General features: G+C 38.9%; 1 protein-coding gene across 4 annotated transcripts in view; it reads left to right on the top strand.

Annotated features, from left to right (window-relative positions):
* Nucleotides 1–16,825, top strand: part of Btbd7 (BTB domain containing 7) — a 102,723-nt gene that overhangs the window by 45,224 nt on the left and 40,674 nt on the right. The window contains exon 4 of one of the 4 annotated variants that reach the window (XM_036205842.1): nt 864–917. The exons of the other annotated variants lie outside the window; for them this stretch is intronic. Coding sequence (XP_036061735.1) covers nt 864–901 — 38 coding nt within the window. The 3' untranslated portion in view covers nt 902–917. Of the gene's footprint in view, nt 1–863; nt 918–16,825 lie in introns of those variants that run through there. 4 annotated transcript variants of the gene reach the window in all.

The raw sequence follows: 16,825 nt of genomic DNA, 5'->3' as shown, positions 1-16,825 counted from the left end.
AATTGCTTATAGTTAGAATAGATTCATTATAAAAATAAAAGGTAGAACACACTGACATTTATTTTAATTAAGTCTGACTTGCATTTTAAAATAGTTTGTATTTAACTTTCAAGTTTGGCTTGTACATGAGGCATTAGCTTATTAGTGCCGGACCCACGTACCTTTTTCATTTATTTTAAACAAAACAAACTATCATCTGTCTGTCTGTCTATCTATCTACCTATCTGGATAGCATATTTTTTTGTGTGTTCTAAGCAAATGAGTATATGAATATTGTGTTAAGAGAAGTATAGGTCTTTTGGCAAATGTTAAAATCTTAACAGTTCAGCGCTGGAAAGAGACCTTCCTTTCCTACACAAAGGGAGTGTATACTTAGTTTTCTGTGGCCATAAAATAAAATAAAGCAAGTTATATGACCCAGTATTATTTGAGAAATTTAATTTTGCTAGTGCAGAGTCACTAAAAGATTTTTTAAAAGCTGCCAGCTAGAAGAGAATGTATCATTTTCAGTAAGGAAAACTTACCATGGTTTTCTATCTTGAAAAATACATGGCCAGATCAACCAATTAATAGGACTTTGAAAACTAATTTTTTAAAACCCTAGTAGATTACATTAATAATAAGATGAGAATTGGGCATTGATAAAGGAACAAAGGTTACAATTTCTCTTACATAGCCTTTTAAGATTTAATTTACCATTGTCTTTCAGTAACAGTTTTGTTTTTGTCACAGCAAGAATGTTTTTTATTAATTTAAGATAATAATCATTATGTTAATAGCTGACTATTTAGAGATGCCAGTTTATAGGGACAATATCAGAAATGACCTAGCAGCTTGACCTACCATTCCTTTATTCTATAAAGCCAAATTTGTGAGAAAATGCTTCTACAGAAAATTTTGAAGTTTGCCACAGCACCAAAAAGGTATGACAAATCTTTCTTTTCTCAAACTGTGTGTCTTATATATTTAACTGTTTTTAAAAGTGAGAGAACATATCTCAATGTAACTTTTTAGTTTTTAATGAAAAGTGAAATTGCAAGCTAGCTCTTAGGTCTTTGGTGGTACTCGATTACCTGGAGCTCTTTTATTTTCTTTGGTGAGTTAATTTTTTCTGTCATTAACATGGAAATTACATTTTATGCAAGACACTTAAAGATCTAAAATGTCCCTTCTTTGTCTCAATCTGGCTAAACAAGTAAGAGCTCATTCAACATTTGCAGCCATGGTTTTCACGTTAGCTTCTTGTGCTTTTTGTGAGACATACCTTTCCCTCATACCTAGGATAGATTCATATTAGGCCTTTTATGCCTTCAACATAGCCTTACCTCATTTCCATGAGGAGGACAGTATGTAGTTCACTTGTGGAAGGATTTCATGTGATAAAGCTTAAAGTTCAGGTCTGGAGCCAAATGGACTAGTTTTGAATCCTCCTCAACAGTGTCTTAACACATTTCACCCCAAATGAGTCATATAGCTCTTAATTTTCTGTCTTACTGATTTACAAAAAGAATAATAACCCTATAAAGTAATATTCTGAGGATTAAGGAAACCATAGATGTTAATTGATATGAACAGTATTTGATATGTAATAAGCATTCAATAAATATTAGTTGCTAATCTTTCAGGCAGGTAATTCTTCATTGCTGCAGTCATCTTTTTCCTTTCTCCTTCTGTGCTAGGCTAAGGCTAGCACTGTACCTGCTGAGCTTCATCCCTAGATACACAGTCTTTTCTAAAAATCATTTTATTAATTAAGCCCAATACTCAGTATATTTCATAGATTCTTTTTAGACAATTATTAGTTTTAAGATTTTTCTTATAATTTTATCACAATTTTAAGTTGGTTTCTACCTCTTACTGGTCTACTTGTCACTTTCCAGTTAGCTTTTCCCAACAGGAGTTCTACATACCAATGATACCTGTGCTCAGGCATCTATTGTATGTGATCAATTTGAATCTTTCCACGCGTGTCTCAGGGTTCTAGTTGTATATACTATTTTAGAGAGAATTGATTAGTCTGTATTTATTTTATGTGTTTTGCCTGTGTGTATGTATATGTACTATGTGCATGCCTAGTGTCTGAGAAGGCCAGAAGAGGGCGCTGGATCCCTCAGATTGAAGTAACAGATGGTTGTGAGCTGGGAATTGAACGTAGCTCCTCTGGAAGAGCAGCCAGTGCTCTTAAGCCATATCTCTAGCCTCCTGGTCTGTATTTTTTGTTCTGTGATTCAAATGAGGATGCTCAGTTAAGAAAGAGCAAACTGCCGGGCAGTTGTGGCGCACTTGGGAGGCAGAGGCAGGTGGATCTCTGAGTTCAAGGCCAGCCTGGACTACCAAGTGAGTTCCAGGAAAAGGCATAAAGCTACACAGAGAAACCCTATGGGGGGGGGGGGCAGACTAAGAATGGAGAAGTGGGGTCAGGAAATGGCATTCAAATGCAAGGAGGGAAGCTAAGTGCAGTTTAGGTATCAGTCAAGTTAGGCTTAGAGAGGGGAAAGAATGTATCCTGTCTAGACTGGACCAGAACAAAAATCCCCACGAAGTCTAGTGTATCAGTTACTTAATGTTTGAACAGTAAGGAGCAAATGTCATTGAGATTTGATGACTCTTTTAGTGCATTTAGGAAGAATTGGGAATAAATTCAGACAATGAAGCAAATGTATAAAGTTAATACTGAAGAAAAATTTAAACGACATGAGAGAAAATAAAATACTAGTACAGAGCTTGGCTCAGCAGTAATTAGTATTTAAATATTTGTTATAATAGGAACACAGAATATTAACTTAATAAAAATTAGAATATGTGGAAGTACATGGCAGTAGAAAGAGCTAAAGAATTAATTGGGAGCAGGACTGGGTAGTATAGGGGTTTGTTTTTTAGGGCAAGCATATTAAACTTAATTACAAAATTAATTTTATTACATTTATGTTTGTGAATGTGTCTAAAGGCGTTCATGTACCACAGCAAACATACTGATGGAGATCAGGACAACTTGTGGAATGTGGTCCTCTCCTTTTATCATGGAGGTAGGTAGAGCCTCAGGACCAAACTGAGGTCTGTCAAGCTTGGTGGCAAATGCCTTTACCCACTGAACCACCTTGCTAACCCCAAAATGAATTTTTAAAATAAAGATATGACATCAGTGCCCATTAGATCCAGAGGTCTCCAGAAGAGGCCACAGTCCTTAGGGAAAAAGATTAAGAAGCCATCATTTATGAAGATTGTTGTTTTGCTGTTATATGAATATGAAGTTTTTTTTCATTGTTTGTATTTTGTCTGTTTGTTTTAAGACGGGACCTTATATAGTCTTGTCTCTTTGTATTTACTAAGTAACTGAGGGTGGCTTTGAACTTCTGATCCTTCAGCTCCCACCTTCCAAGCACCGAGATTATAGCATATACCACTACACCTGCTGTTTTTGTGATGCTGGAAATAGAACCCAAGGCCATGTGCATGTCAGGCAACAGCTCTACCAACCAAACCATATTCTCGGCTTCATGAAAATTGATAACAAATGAGATCGTGCTTGTAATTTTGGTTTACTTTGTCTAATTATCCTGACAACCTCCAAGTTTGATGCGTTCAGAAACTAATAACTAGCCTGTACGCAATAAAGTTTTTACATACATAACTCATAGTAGTTCTTCTGACCCTTAAGCCCAAGAATTTGGGCATGTGGGAGATAGAAAGGGGGCAGTGTGAGAACCAGTTTGACAGGGCTCAGGTAGGAGGTAGTGGCCCAAGTAGGTAGACTGATGATTGGTGGGGGCAGGGACTTGCTGCTCAAACTGCTCTAGATTCTGGAATCCAGAGCACTTACTCAGAGGACAGAGGCTGCTGTATTGTAGCCATTCTGAATAGGCTGCTTTTCTGTATGGGTCACTAGAGGGTTTTGGCTTCCTAGCACTAGAGCCTTCCCAGTTTTATGTAGGTTGTTTTAGTTGGTTAGTTGATTGGTTGTTTGGGGTTTTGGGTAGATTTTGTTGTTTGTTTGTTTTGAGACAAGGGTTTCTCTGTGTAATCCTTGCTGTCCTGGAACTTACTCTGTAGACCAGGCTGGCCTTAAACTTAGAGATCCGCCTGTCTCTGCCCCCCAGTGCTGGGATAAAAGGTGTGCATCACCACCACCCAGCATTGCATAGGTCTTAATAGAGGGGAGAGGCTGCCTCCCAGAAGAAAAGCCAGAAAGGGCTTCCTGAGCCTTTCTCCACTGCTTAGGTTTCAACATAGGCTTTTTAGGTTAGGAGCTAGTAGCACAGAAAGCAGAGGCTATTGAGAATGCTTTTGGAAGCAGAGTGGAGCAATAGTGTCTACAAAAGACAAAGGGTTACACTGTCACAGTCACCACTGTCCTGCCACAGGTTAGGAGCTATTGTGGCCCAGGTTCTGGGATAACTCATGGTAGAATGTTCGCTCTACAGCCATCTCTGTTCCAGCCTGTTTGCTGAGCTTAGTCACTAGCCTTCCCAGCAATGCTGGAGACTAGCACAAAGCCTCAGATAAATCCCTTTTCTTCTTAAGGTACCTGGAATTGTTCTGTGGTTGCTACTCCAGAAGCCTGATTGATAGTTAGTACCTATACTAAAAACAAAATTAGCAGGGGTTAGGGATTTAGCTCAGTGGTAGAGTGCTTGCCTAGCAAGCGCAAGGCCCTGGGTTTAGTCCTCAGCTCCATTTAAAAAAAGAAAGGAAGGAAGGAAGGGAGGGAGGGAGGGAGGAAGGAAGGAAGGAAAGAAGGAAGGAAAGAGAAATTAGCATATAAAATTAAAATCCCCAAATAGATTATTGAATTGGGAGAAGCCAGAAAGATGGGCAAATGTTTTACCATTGTGGCGTTTTACAGCACCCGTGGCATTTGCTGGGCAGTGGTTCTAACACTGTGAGAACAGAAGTGAACGTGTACTATTACTGCCTTTTTTCCTTTGTGAAGAAAAGTCCACTTTTTAGAAGCGTAATGTCTTACAATCCACAGGTCTACTGCTGTCTTTGACATAAATATTGCTGACCTCAGAACAAAATAGCCCAGAGTAGTACCAGTATCCACCATAAGTACTATGTGTCCTTCACTGTCAGACATTGCACTGCAGACGTCTCTTAAACTTCTTATCTGGATCAGAAATACATTTTCAACCTTTGGAAGATGAAATTTATTTATGATCTGCATTTTAAAATGGACTGTATATTGTATTTGCCATATGTTTAGTCATTATGAATGTGATTATATTTTATTGAATTAAAAATCTTAATAAGCCTCCCCAAAACAGTGACCTAATTTTAAACCCTTAACAACTTGGCCAGCTTCCAAGAGTGTGTGCCTGGAATAATACAAAAAGGCAGACTCACTGTCCCCATTCACTATTCCATTTCTCCTCTTTCCATTCTTTCCATTATCCTGCATGTTGACACTTTTCCTTTTGTCAAGGTTCAGTGAAGCTGACAATTCATTTTACTTGTTTGTAATTGTACCCTCTTTAGCAAATGAGTCTGACTATAATTCTAAAAGAATGGTGAACTAAGCTAAAGACCATTTACAACAGATCAAAGCAGTCAGTCAAACATGAAGCATAAAGAATTACTTTGGGTTCAAGTGACTGAGGTGATGCATATCTAATCAAGGAGTGTTAGCATTTATAAACAGTTTTGCTGCAAGTTTGAGTAGAGTTCTGAAATCTTACCTATCCTGTTTGAAACCTTAAACAGTTTTTGGTGTAGACTATAGATTTTCTCTCTATCCCTCTGATGTCACCTTTGTCCAGGGCACCTTTGTCTTTTATCATTAAATCTCCAAATACTGCATTAACCTTTAAGAACAAACTCAAGTGCTTTTATGCCCTGTTTTATATTAGCCATTCCAAGTTAAAAAGTATTTTCAATTTTCTGAGAACTTTCAAACATTTGTATTTGTTAGGTATCTCCATCTTCTAACTAGGCTCTAGAAATGCCTGTATACTGTCTGATTTCCTCTGGTCACATAGTATATGCTCCCTAAAGAGAGAATCAAAATCTTGATAGTATTCAAATCACCCCAAGAACCTAGAATAGTACTTTGCTCTTAGTAGAGTCTTCACTGTGTACTGTGAATTATTTTTTTAATTTGTTTTATTATTTTTATATGTGTGTGTAAGTGCCTATACACTGAGCCATCTCTCCAGTCCCCCAAGCTAGCTTTGAACTCAGAATCTGCCTGCTTCTCTTTGGAATTAAAGGTGTATGCCACATGTAGGGCTTCTAAGAGCAATCTTAACCTTTTGATCTAATTTATAATGTAGATCAAAGAACTAATTATGTTTCTAAAATTCAGCAATAAATTATTTACAGTAATGACAGCTACTCACATTTGTAATCATTTATATAACTAAATGTCCCCATAACTTGGAAATTCTCATTCTAAGTTGTCTTGTTTCATTTATTAAGGAAAATAAAATTGTAAGCAGTTGCCAATACTTATTTTCTATTGAAAATGGAATATTTATTTTCCCTTATTTGTATACTTAAAATGTGTATAGTAATGTGTAGCCAAATTTCCAAGCAGTCTTATTAAATAAAAAACATGGAGCCAAATATAGGGGTGAAAGCCTTAGAGATCAGGGAAATAGGAATAGCCACCAGCCACCTTACCTCACCAGCTCTGCAGCTTACAAATGCCAAGACTTCCTGTCTACCCAGGCTTTTATTATTGCCTTGCTGTTCTGCCCTCTCATTGGCTCTTAGTCCAGCTACCTCACTTCCTTGTCACTGCCTGTCTGTACAGACCTCCAGGTCTCTATGGTTGGTCCTGGGATTAAAGGTGTGTGTCACCACTTGGCTCTGTTCCCTAGTGTGGCCTTGAAAACACACACACACACACCACACACACACACAATCCCTGCCTGTCAAGTGATCAGGATTAAGGGCATGTGCCTGACTTGTGTTCACTTAAAATGGCTTGCTGTTTCCTCTCATCTCCAGGCAAACTTTAATTATTAACATACAAATAAAATCACCACATTTCAGCACAAATAAAATAGCACCACAGTAATGGATATTATGACTTATTGTATGACATTTTTAATATAAGTGTGTATCTGTTACTTTGTAGCCATAACAAGTATTTCTAAAATATGTGCAATTCATTTGCTGCAGAACCTGTTGAATGTCTGTTTAAAGTTATATGGTGCTTAATCAGAAGTCCTTTTTTGGTTGGTTGGTTGGTTGGTTGGTTGGTTGGTTGGTTGGTTTTTTTTTTACTTTGTTTGTTTGTTTGTTTTTGAGACAAGGTTTCTCTGTGTAGTTCTGACTGTCCTGAAACTCCTCTGGCCTCAAACTTGGAGATTCACCTGCTTCTGCCTCCTGAGCATTGGGATTAAAGGCGTGCGCTACCACAGCCAGTATATAATAATGAAGCTCCAAGGATTGGTGCAGGAATGAGATAGCAACAGATGGATAATAACGTAGAGTCTCATTTTGCTTTGAGTTGTTGAAAGATCTATTCACTATACTTTCTACATATTATTTATATTTCAAAGTAAAGCATAAAAATTTAAAACATCAAGTTACCAGAACTTTTGGTGCAAGTATAAACTATTTTCAAATTTCAGGTTAATATTTACTGATGCCGGACAGTGTTGGCGCACGCCTTTAATCCCAGCACTCAGGAGGCAGAGGCAGGAGGATCTCTTTGAGTTTGAGGCCAGCCTGGTCTACAGAGTGAGAAACCCTGTCTCAAAAAACAAACAAACAAACAAAATTTTATGACACCATTGTTATTCAAGTTTATAATAGGGGAAAGAGAATCTTTGAATGCCAAGGTGTACCTAGCTTCATGACAGCACTGGATATAAGTTGTTTCACTTGGTCTTTAATACCCTGAGAAACATATGCAGGTTTAGTAGTAAGTAAACAGTGTTTGATGCAGTGTTTTGTAAACATGAACTTTGAATTTAGACCTGGGTTCCAGTCCTGGCTCCTCACAAACAAAGATACTGTTTGTGAATGTCTCCAAGTGTGTTTATAGAACTACTAAAACATTCAGTGACTAAAGCCTGGCCAGAAACACATCTTCAGCCATTTTTCTAGTACAAATTGACATGATTCTAGTCTCACTAAATACGTCTCCATGAAGGAAATGACTTTGATGTATTAAGACTTTAAGGGCTGAAGAGATAACTCAGTTGATAAAGGTCCAAAATCAAGGTAAAAAGCTGGGTATGTTGGTATGCATTTACAGTCCCAGCACTGGAAAGGGAAGGGCAGATCCCACGGGCACAGTAGCTAGCCAGGCAAGCTCCAGGTCAGTAAAAGTCCCTGTCTCAAGAAAAGGTAGAAGTACCCAAAAAACATTTGTCTTCTGGCCTTTGCATATACATGTATATAAAACATTTTTGTATATTTTGTGCTTAGTGTTCATGTATGTGTGCTATGTTTTTACATGTTCATGTTTGAAGGTGAAATACCTACATATCTATAGTTAGTACCAAAAGCTGGGCGGTGGTGGCGCAAACCTTTAATTCGAGCATTTGAAAGGCAGAGGCAGTCGGGTCTCTGAGTTCAAGGCCAGCCTCGTCTAAAAAGCCAGTTCCAGGACAGCCAGAGCTACATAGTGAGACCTTGTCTCAAAAAAATAAAAAATAAAACTAATACCACAAAACATAAATACATTTACACACTTAAATGTTTTTGTTATCAAAGAAGTATGTTATCAAACATGTTCCTCTTTAATTGTGATAATTAAGCCTTTTCCAATGATTTGATATAAAATGAGAGCCAGGCGGTGGTGGCGCACGCCTATAATCCCAGCACTCAGGAGGCAGAGGCAGGTAGATCTCTGTGAGTTCGAGACCAGCCTGGTCTACAGAGCTAGTCCAGGACAGGCTCCAAAGCTACAGAGAATCCCTGTCTCGGGGATGGATAGATAGATAGATAGATAGATAGATAGATAGATAGATAAAATAAAATAAAATGAGGCTTACACTATCAGTGTTCTTCCCAAATTGAAGCGTTCATCAAAAAACAGTGCTGACTTTTAAAATTATGTTTGACTAGAATTCCAGGAAATACATGGATCTTATTGTTTTCTAAATATATTGATATTTGAGTTTATATCTTACTGTGAAAGGTTCAGAAAATGCCCTAAGCTAAACTGGGTAATTAATTTGTTATTCTCTATTCATATTAATTTAAAACTGGATGAATAGGCCCAGAGAGATGGCTCAGGAGGTGGCACCTGATGCCCAGCCCAATGACCCGAGATTAGTCCCTGAGACCACATGGTAGAAGGAGAGCACTTAACTCCCCCAGCCGTCCTCTTACCTCATCACACATGCCCAGACATAGACACAAAAACACACATGTACACAAAACAAAGTTTTTAAAGAATAAATAAACTAGGTAGATGTTTTGTTGGTTTGTAGTTGTAAGCAGTAAAAATAGTAAGCACTCAGGGGCTGGAGAGATGACTCATTGCTTAAGAGCGTTTTCTGTTCTTGCAGAGGACTTGCGTTTCATTCCCAGCATCCACATGGTGGCTTATAACTATCCAGAACTCCAGATTCATGGGACCTAACACCCTCTTCTGGCCTCCACAGTCACCATGCATATAAATGCAATCTAAACACTCATACATATAAAAAAAGGATTTTATTTATTTATTATGTATATAATGTTTCTGCCTGCATATATGCCTGAATGCCAGAAGAAAGCACCAGATCTCATTATAGATGGTTGTGAATCACCATGTGGTTGGTGGGAATTTAACTGAAGACCTCTGGAAGAACAGCCAGTGCTCTTAACCACTGAGCCATCTCTGCAGCCCAAAAGATCTTTCTTTTTAAAGTGTTTAATGGTATAAATACACCATTTCTATGGGTTTGTGTTTTTTGCTTTTCAGAGCTGAGGACCCAACCCTTGCGCTTGCTAGGCAAGCACTCTACCGCTGAGCTAAATCCCCAACCCCCACTTCTATGTTTTTATGCCAGATTTCTTTTTGGTTTTTTTGTTGTTGTTGTTTTGTTTTGTTTTGTTTTTTAGTTAACTAGGTTAAATAAAAGTAGCTGGGGCTGGGGTAATTGGTGCACTTGCATAGAGTGAGCAAGGCCCTGTGTTTGCTCCCCAGTATCACTCACATACATATGTAGCAGGAACCTTAGAAGATCTTATTAATAAAATCAAACCCAGAGCCAGGTATTGGGGTGAATGCTGGAAGGTCAGAGAAGCAGAACAAGCCATAGCTTCCTCACCTTGCCAATTCCCCAGCTGATCTTGTTTCCTCAGACTGAAAGCTTCTGTGTCCTCATGTCAATAGCTCTCAGCTGAACTGCTGCTCAAAAGCCTGAATGCTTAACCAGCCAAATGCTTCTAGTTCCTGGTTTTCACACCTTATATACCTTTCTGCTTTCTGACATCACTTCCTGGGATTAAAGGCGTGAGTCACCATGATTGGCTGTATCCTTGAACAGATGGATTTCTGCCTCTGGAATGCTAGGATTAAAGGCGTGTGCTACCACTGCCTAACCTCTATGTTTAATATTGTGGCTGTTCTGTCTCTGACCCCACATAAGTTTATTAGGGTGCACAATATTTTGGGGAATACAATACCACCATATACATATGCATAGTGGATGGATAGTATGAATCTGTAAATTTGAGGCCATAACTGCTATGTGAGTTTTCAAACAAGTAAAAGCAAAAGTGGGATACTGGAGGTGGAAAAATTATAGCTTCTCCATTCATATAGCATCCCAGTGTAGTATTAGTATTATGACTGCTGGTTTTTTTTTTCATTTAGCACATTTAATGAGTTCTTACTGTTTGCTAAGCTCTTAGATTAAAGGAATGAATACAGCAGTCCAGTGATATCACTAGGTAATTATAGCAAAAGTGCTTTCTTAGAGCAAAGCAATGAACTGAGGCAGAGAAACCACAGAACCCAGTGGAAAGACTTGGCATATGGAGACACGATCAGGAACTTGCCAGAAAAACAAGACCTGGAGAATGAATAGTCCCATAATGATTGGAGGTAGAAGGAATAATAGATCCAGACAGAGGTCTGGATACAAAGGGGAAAGTTATAAATTATTGGGGGGGGGGGGAGGGTGGCAATGACCCAGATGGTATCCTGCTCTGCGGGGAAGCATGCAGGGCAGATGCACACCATGCAGGCATGGCAGCGGTGGCCAGTAATTCACAACCCAGACACTGCATCCACGTGGAGAGTTTATTATAATAGAGAGATGAGCCGGGCGGCACACGCCCGTAATCCCAGCACTTGGGAGGCAGAGGCAGGTGTATCTCTGTGAGTTCGAGGCCAGCCTGGTCTACAAAGTGAGTTTCAGGACAGCCAGGGCTATACAGAGAAACTCTGTCTTGGGGGGAAAAAAAAGAGAGAGAGAGAGAAAGAGAGAGATGAAGAGACGGGGGGGTGGGGGGTACACACTTTGTGGGAGAGAGAGAGGGAGGGGAAAGGGATGAGTTTTTCCTTAGAATGAGGCTTTTACGGCAGGATGTGGGGCGGAGCCAAGGAGTGGGATTTCAAGGGGTGGATCCGAATATTAACAGAAAGGATAAAGACCCTTTTGGTTGGAGGAAGATGACATTACAAAGATAAGAAAGGTATGGCAAGAAATAGGCTACAGAGGCAAACAAGGCTTCTATAAAATGCTCTGTAGACCATGCTGAGTCTTCCAATAATGCCATTTGCATAAAATGGAAAACTCTTTGGCTACAAGATACAGAGATGAGAAGTGTTCTGAAAATAGGTAATTTTTTTAGATACATAATTTTAAGCAGATACAAATCTATAGTAGGTCAAAATTACCTTTTTTTCCTTTTTCTTGTGTGTGTGTGTGTGTGTGTGTGTGTGTGTGTGTGTGTGTGTATGTGTGTATGTGTGTGTACACCAGGACCAAACCCAGGGCCTTTTACATGCTTACAGGCACTCTACCAATGAACCAGACTTCAAGCCCCTACTAATTCTTACTTGTACTGTATTTATTTATTCAGAAGGATTTATTTACTCACTGTGGTAGGTCCAGTTGCCATGTATAAATTGTTACTCACCTAGAATTACAGGTGAAGTCTTTTTTTAATGATTTATTTATTTTTACTTTATGTACATCGGTGTTTTTGTCTGCATGTATGTCTGCATGAGAGTGTTGAATCCCCTGGAGTTGGAGTTGCAGAAAATTGTGAGCTGCCATGTGGGTGCTGGGACTCAAACCTGGGTGGTCTGGAAAAACAGCCCTATCCCAAAATGTGTAGATTTTTTCTTTTCCTGTTGCAGTGAAAGTGATAGTAATGACACTGGGATATAGTAGTGAACAAGGTACAGTTATTAGCCTGTTCCCCAAAGTAAGTATTGTTTTTCTAGACAGGCTTTCTTTGTGTAGCCTGCTCATCCTGGATCTTGCTCTGTAGACTAGGCTGGCCTCAAACTCAGAGATCAGCCTGCCTCTGCTTCCCGAGTGCTCAGATTCAAGTCATGTGATACTCCACCCGACTAAAATGTGCATCTTTTTTTTTAAACATTTAATTTAACTTTATTTTATGTGCACTGGTACAGTTATGAGCTGCCATGTGGGTGCTGGGTATTGAACCACGGTCCTCTAGAAGAACAGCCAGTGCTCTAAACCGCTAAGCTATCTCTCCAGTTCCTAAAATGGGCATCTTTTAGTTTTAGATAAATGAGTGTAAGCCTATGTACTTCTCAGGGTTGTTTTTCTTTAACACTTTAATAAATCTGTGGCAAAAAAAAAAGTTGTCACTGTTTCTGTTCCCTTTATGTTGAAATCTTTGGCTAGTTTTTGTGAGACTGCCTTTCACCCTCTCACACCCCTCACCAATCTTGTGCTTGTTTTTGGATTAGAATATATCAGTAGAGCAGGCATAGTTCCAAGGAAGTTTTACTTCCCTTGTAAGCATAGTCAGTGCTTTTTTCATGTTTACCATAAATTACTCTAAGCCTAAGGACAGTCTCATGAATAAGATGGCATTATCTACATTTTTCAAATGAGCAGGCAAAATTTCACACATATAGCTAAAGGCAATTGGAGATGGGTCCCTTGTCAGTCCAAGTTTTAGTGATATATCCTGTTTCTCTCCAGAATGTGGCTTCTCAAAACAAAACCAACATTCTCAGGAATGCTTTTCCCATTAATTTTCAAATTATTTGAAAACTTGGTAGTGTGAGCATTTAAAATGCTTTGTTAGACAAGGTGTGGTGGCACACACCTTTATTCCTACCTAGCATTTGGGAGGCAGGCAGAGACTTGGTTCTCTAGGTTTGAGGCCATCCTGGTCTACAGAGCAAATTTCAGGCCACCCAAGGACTATATAGTGTGACCCTGTCTCAAAATAAGTACTTTTAAATGCCATGTTAAAGAATCATCGTTTATAAATGATCATAAAGAAATATCGGTCTGTATTCATTTAAGCATAGTGAGAGTTCTTAGGTGTGTCTACTTGAAGCTTAGAAAGGGATCTTAGAAATCTTTTTCTCAGTTGTCTGTGTTCTTAACATCTTCCTTTACTAAGTTACTAAATGAAGCTCCTTCAAGTTTTCAGGAATGGCACTATTTGAAAAGATTAAAAGGATTAGGAGGTGTGGCCTTATTGGAGGAAGTGTGTCACTGTGGGTAGGCTTGGTGGTTTCAAAAGCCCAAGCCAGGCCCAGAGTGTCTCTCTCTGCCTACAGATCAGGATGTGGAACTCTAAGCTACCTCTCCAGCACCATGTCTGCCTGCATGCAGCCATGCTCCCCACCATGATGATAATGGTCTGACCTCTGAAATTGTAAGCCAGCCCACAATTAAATGTTTTCTTTTGTAAGGGTTACCTTGGTCATGGAGTCTCTTCACAGCTATACAACATCAACTTAAGACATCCACCTTTATTTTTCATCCACACAGTTGACACCAAGGGTAAAGAGCACAGGCACAAAGTGCACATTTTACACATTCACTGCATGAATCTTAGTGATTGCCTTCTTCCTGTCAAAAGGAAGAATATTCTCAGGATAAAAAAACCTGTTCATTTCCTTACTAATATTTGCCTGGACTTTGTGGTCAGTGATGGATTTTGCTGAGCACTGAGGGAACAAATGAATTCCTGGCAGTTTTCATAGCCTGGTGGTGGTAATGTTTTCAGTAGGGAATACATTCATATGGAACAAAATTCAAAGCTGCACATCTCTACCCTTCTATCTTGGTACTACAGAAGCAGCCACTGTTACATGGTAGTTCTGGTGATTCTTTCCAATAAGCAATCCAGAGTGTCTTGGGAGATAATCATTAAACTAAACTAAAAGAAAATGTAGCTACTTAAATTAGATCTCTAATAGTACTGCTTCTGTTGTTCAGCTATTGCAAAACAAAAAACAAAAAACTTACAAGGTTTCTAAGAGAGACAGAACCCTAGAAGATGCACTTCCGTGTGGTTAAATATCTTACTCTTTCAAGAGAGCTTGTTGGGTTAGGCCCTAGATTCACTCCTAGCATTGAAACAAACAAACACAAACCAAAAACAACTATGTTTCTGTAGTATGTCTTTCTACTCATCAAAAACAACCAGATTCTGAGTATTAGCTACAAAAGTATAAGAACTAAAACCCAGAAACACTCAGCTTCCTTTTGGGTTAGTTGTTTTCTTGATTGCTTTGTTGAACTAAAGAATCTTTCTAAGGTATTGATTTGCCTCAGCATTCTTCAGAGAATTACTCACTTAGCTATATCAAGAGGAAAAAAATAGCTGAAATAGATCAAAGGAGTGGGGATGCTAAGGGCAGAGTAAATGATGAGGCTCATCCAGGCTGCCATTGTGTTTGCTGAGGTGCTCAGAAACTTACTAGGACAAGTAGACACTGTCTAAGTAGCACTTAGTAGTCCCCATTGGGTTTTTTGTTTGTTTGGGGTTTTTTGGGGTTTTTTTTTTTGTATTGACATTTATTCCTTCCTTAAATGTGGGTGTGACCTTTAAAGGCATAGATGATGAAATAACATTCTTAGAGGACTCCAACTTGATAACAGTCATTTCCACACTTCTTGCTGATTTTGAAGAAAAGCAGCTGTGTGGTAAGGCGGCCTGACCAAAGAATCATATGGCAAGAATTGAATGTGATTCCTCAGCCATTAACAAGAAGCTGGGTCCATAGACGTGTAGCCACAAGAAACTAATTCTGCCAACATTCTTTAATGAGATGGGAGGCAGATGATCCCCATTGAGCTTTCAGACAAAGTAAAAAACCCAGCTGACTCCCTTCTTTCATGCTTAATGAAGTCCTGGCTAGAGACCCAGATCATAATGCCCAGACTCACCGCCCACAGAATGTATGAACAGATCAATGTGTGTTGTTTTAACCCAGTAATTTGTAGTAGTTTATTATATAGCAATAGAAAACTAATACATTATTTAACCATTTGATGCTATTTTCTTAGGTCAAAACTGTTTAACGCTAATAATTTCTTAGGTTTTAATAATTAGGAGGGAATTGAAATTTGATGAAACACATAAGTACTTCTTTGATTTGTAAAGCAAGTTTGGTTTCTTACTAGAAGAATGGGTTGAAGCTATATGAAGCACTCTGGGTGGCAAATTCATAATATTGGTGAATTACAGGCAGCTAGAATTGGGAATGTGTTCTTTTTTTTTTAATTATGTAGATGTAGATGTAGATATAACCGTCTTGTTACATAAGAAACACAGAGCCAAATACAGAGTTTATAACCAAGAGGTCAGAGCAATAGCTGAGAGCTGAAAACCTTACCCTTCACTGCTGTTGCTGTCCTTCCTCTCCACAAGAGAGCTACTTCTGTGTGTTTTCTTTTTATAGACTTTCTGTTCTGCTTTCTCATTGGTTGTAAACCCAGCCACATAACCTCCTCGTCACTGCCTGTCTGTACACACCTCCAGGTCTTCTATGGTTGGTATTGAGATTAAAGGTGTGTGTCGCCATGCTGGCTGTATCCTAGAAGACATAGAGATCCACCTAGCTTTGCCTACCAAGTGCTGGGATTAAAGGTGTGCGCCACCACCACCCAGCTTCTTCTCTGGCTTGCTCTGACCCCAAGGCAACTTTATTAACATACAAATAAAAATCACATTTCAATACAAATAAAATATCACTATATGTATACAACATTCTGCCTCCATGTATGCCTGCATGCCAGGAGAGGGCACCAGATCTCATTATAGATGGCTGTGAACCATCATGTGGTTGCTGGGAATTGAACTCAGGATCTCTGGAAGAACAGCCAGTGTTCTTAACCTCTGAGCCATCTCTCCAGCCCATGGGAATGTTCTAAGTATTCTTTTTTCAACAAGCTATTTTTTAGAGCTGTGCATTCTTGCACTCTTAACAACTGGCCGTATGCACATGTTCTTTTCTACTCCTAGAATGCAGTTTTTGTTTTCCAAAAAAATTGTATACTTTCAATTTCTCCATATAGTCTTTTGTACACTCCTGACATAGCATAGTAAAGATAACAAATCTGTTTCTATTTCTTCTAGAAAATTGCTAGCCTCTTGAGATCAAGAGCTATATAGTCTTGATCACATTTTATCCAGTATAGAGTTTGGCACACAACTGAACAAGTGAATCTTTTAAAATGAAAAATAGGAAGGTAACCTGGAATCCAAGGCCAAATGATCCATTTATTTGATCAAAATCCCAGAGAGGAACAAAATTGGATTGTTCATTGGTGTTACGAGACAGAGTGTCACAGGGTAGCGCAGACTTGCTTTGAATTGAAATCACAGTAGTCTTCCTGTCGAACCTTCCTAGTGCTAGGATTTACAGGCATGAGCAACCTATCTGACTATAATTATTACTTGTAGACCTGTATAAACACAAGAGGTA

This window comes from Onychomys torridus, chromosome 14, assembly GCF_903995425.1.
Source record: "Onychomys torridus chromosome 14, mOncTor1.1, whole genome shotgun sequence".
Taxonomy (NCBI): Eukaryota; Metazoa; Chordata; class Mammalia; order Rodentia; family Cricetidae; genus Onychomys; species Onychomys torridus.
This window is presented reverse-complemented; position numbering and strand designations above follow the sequence as displayed.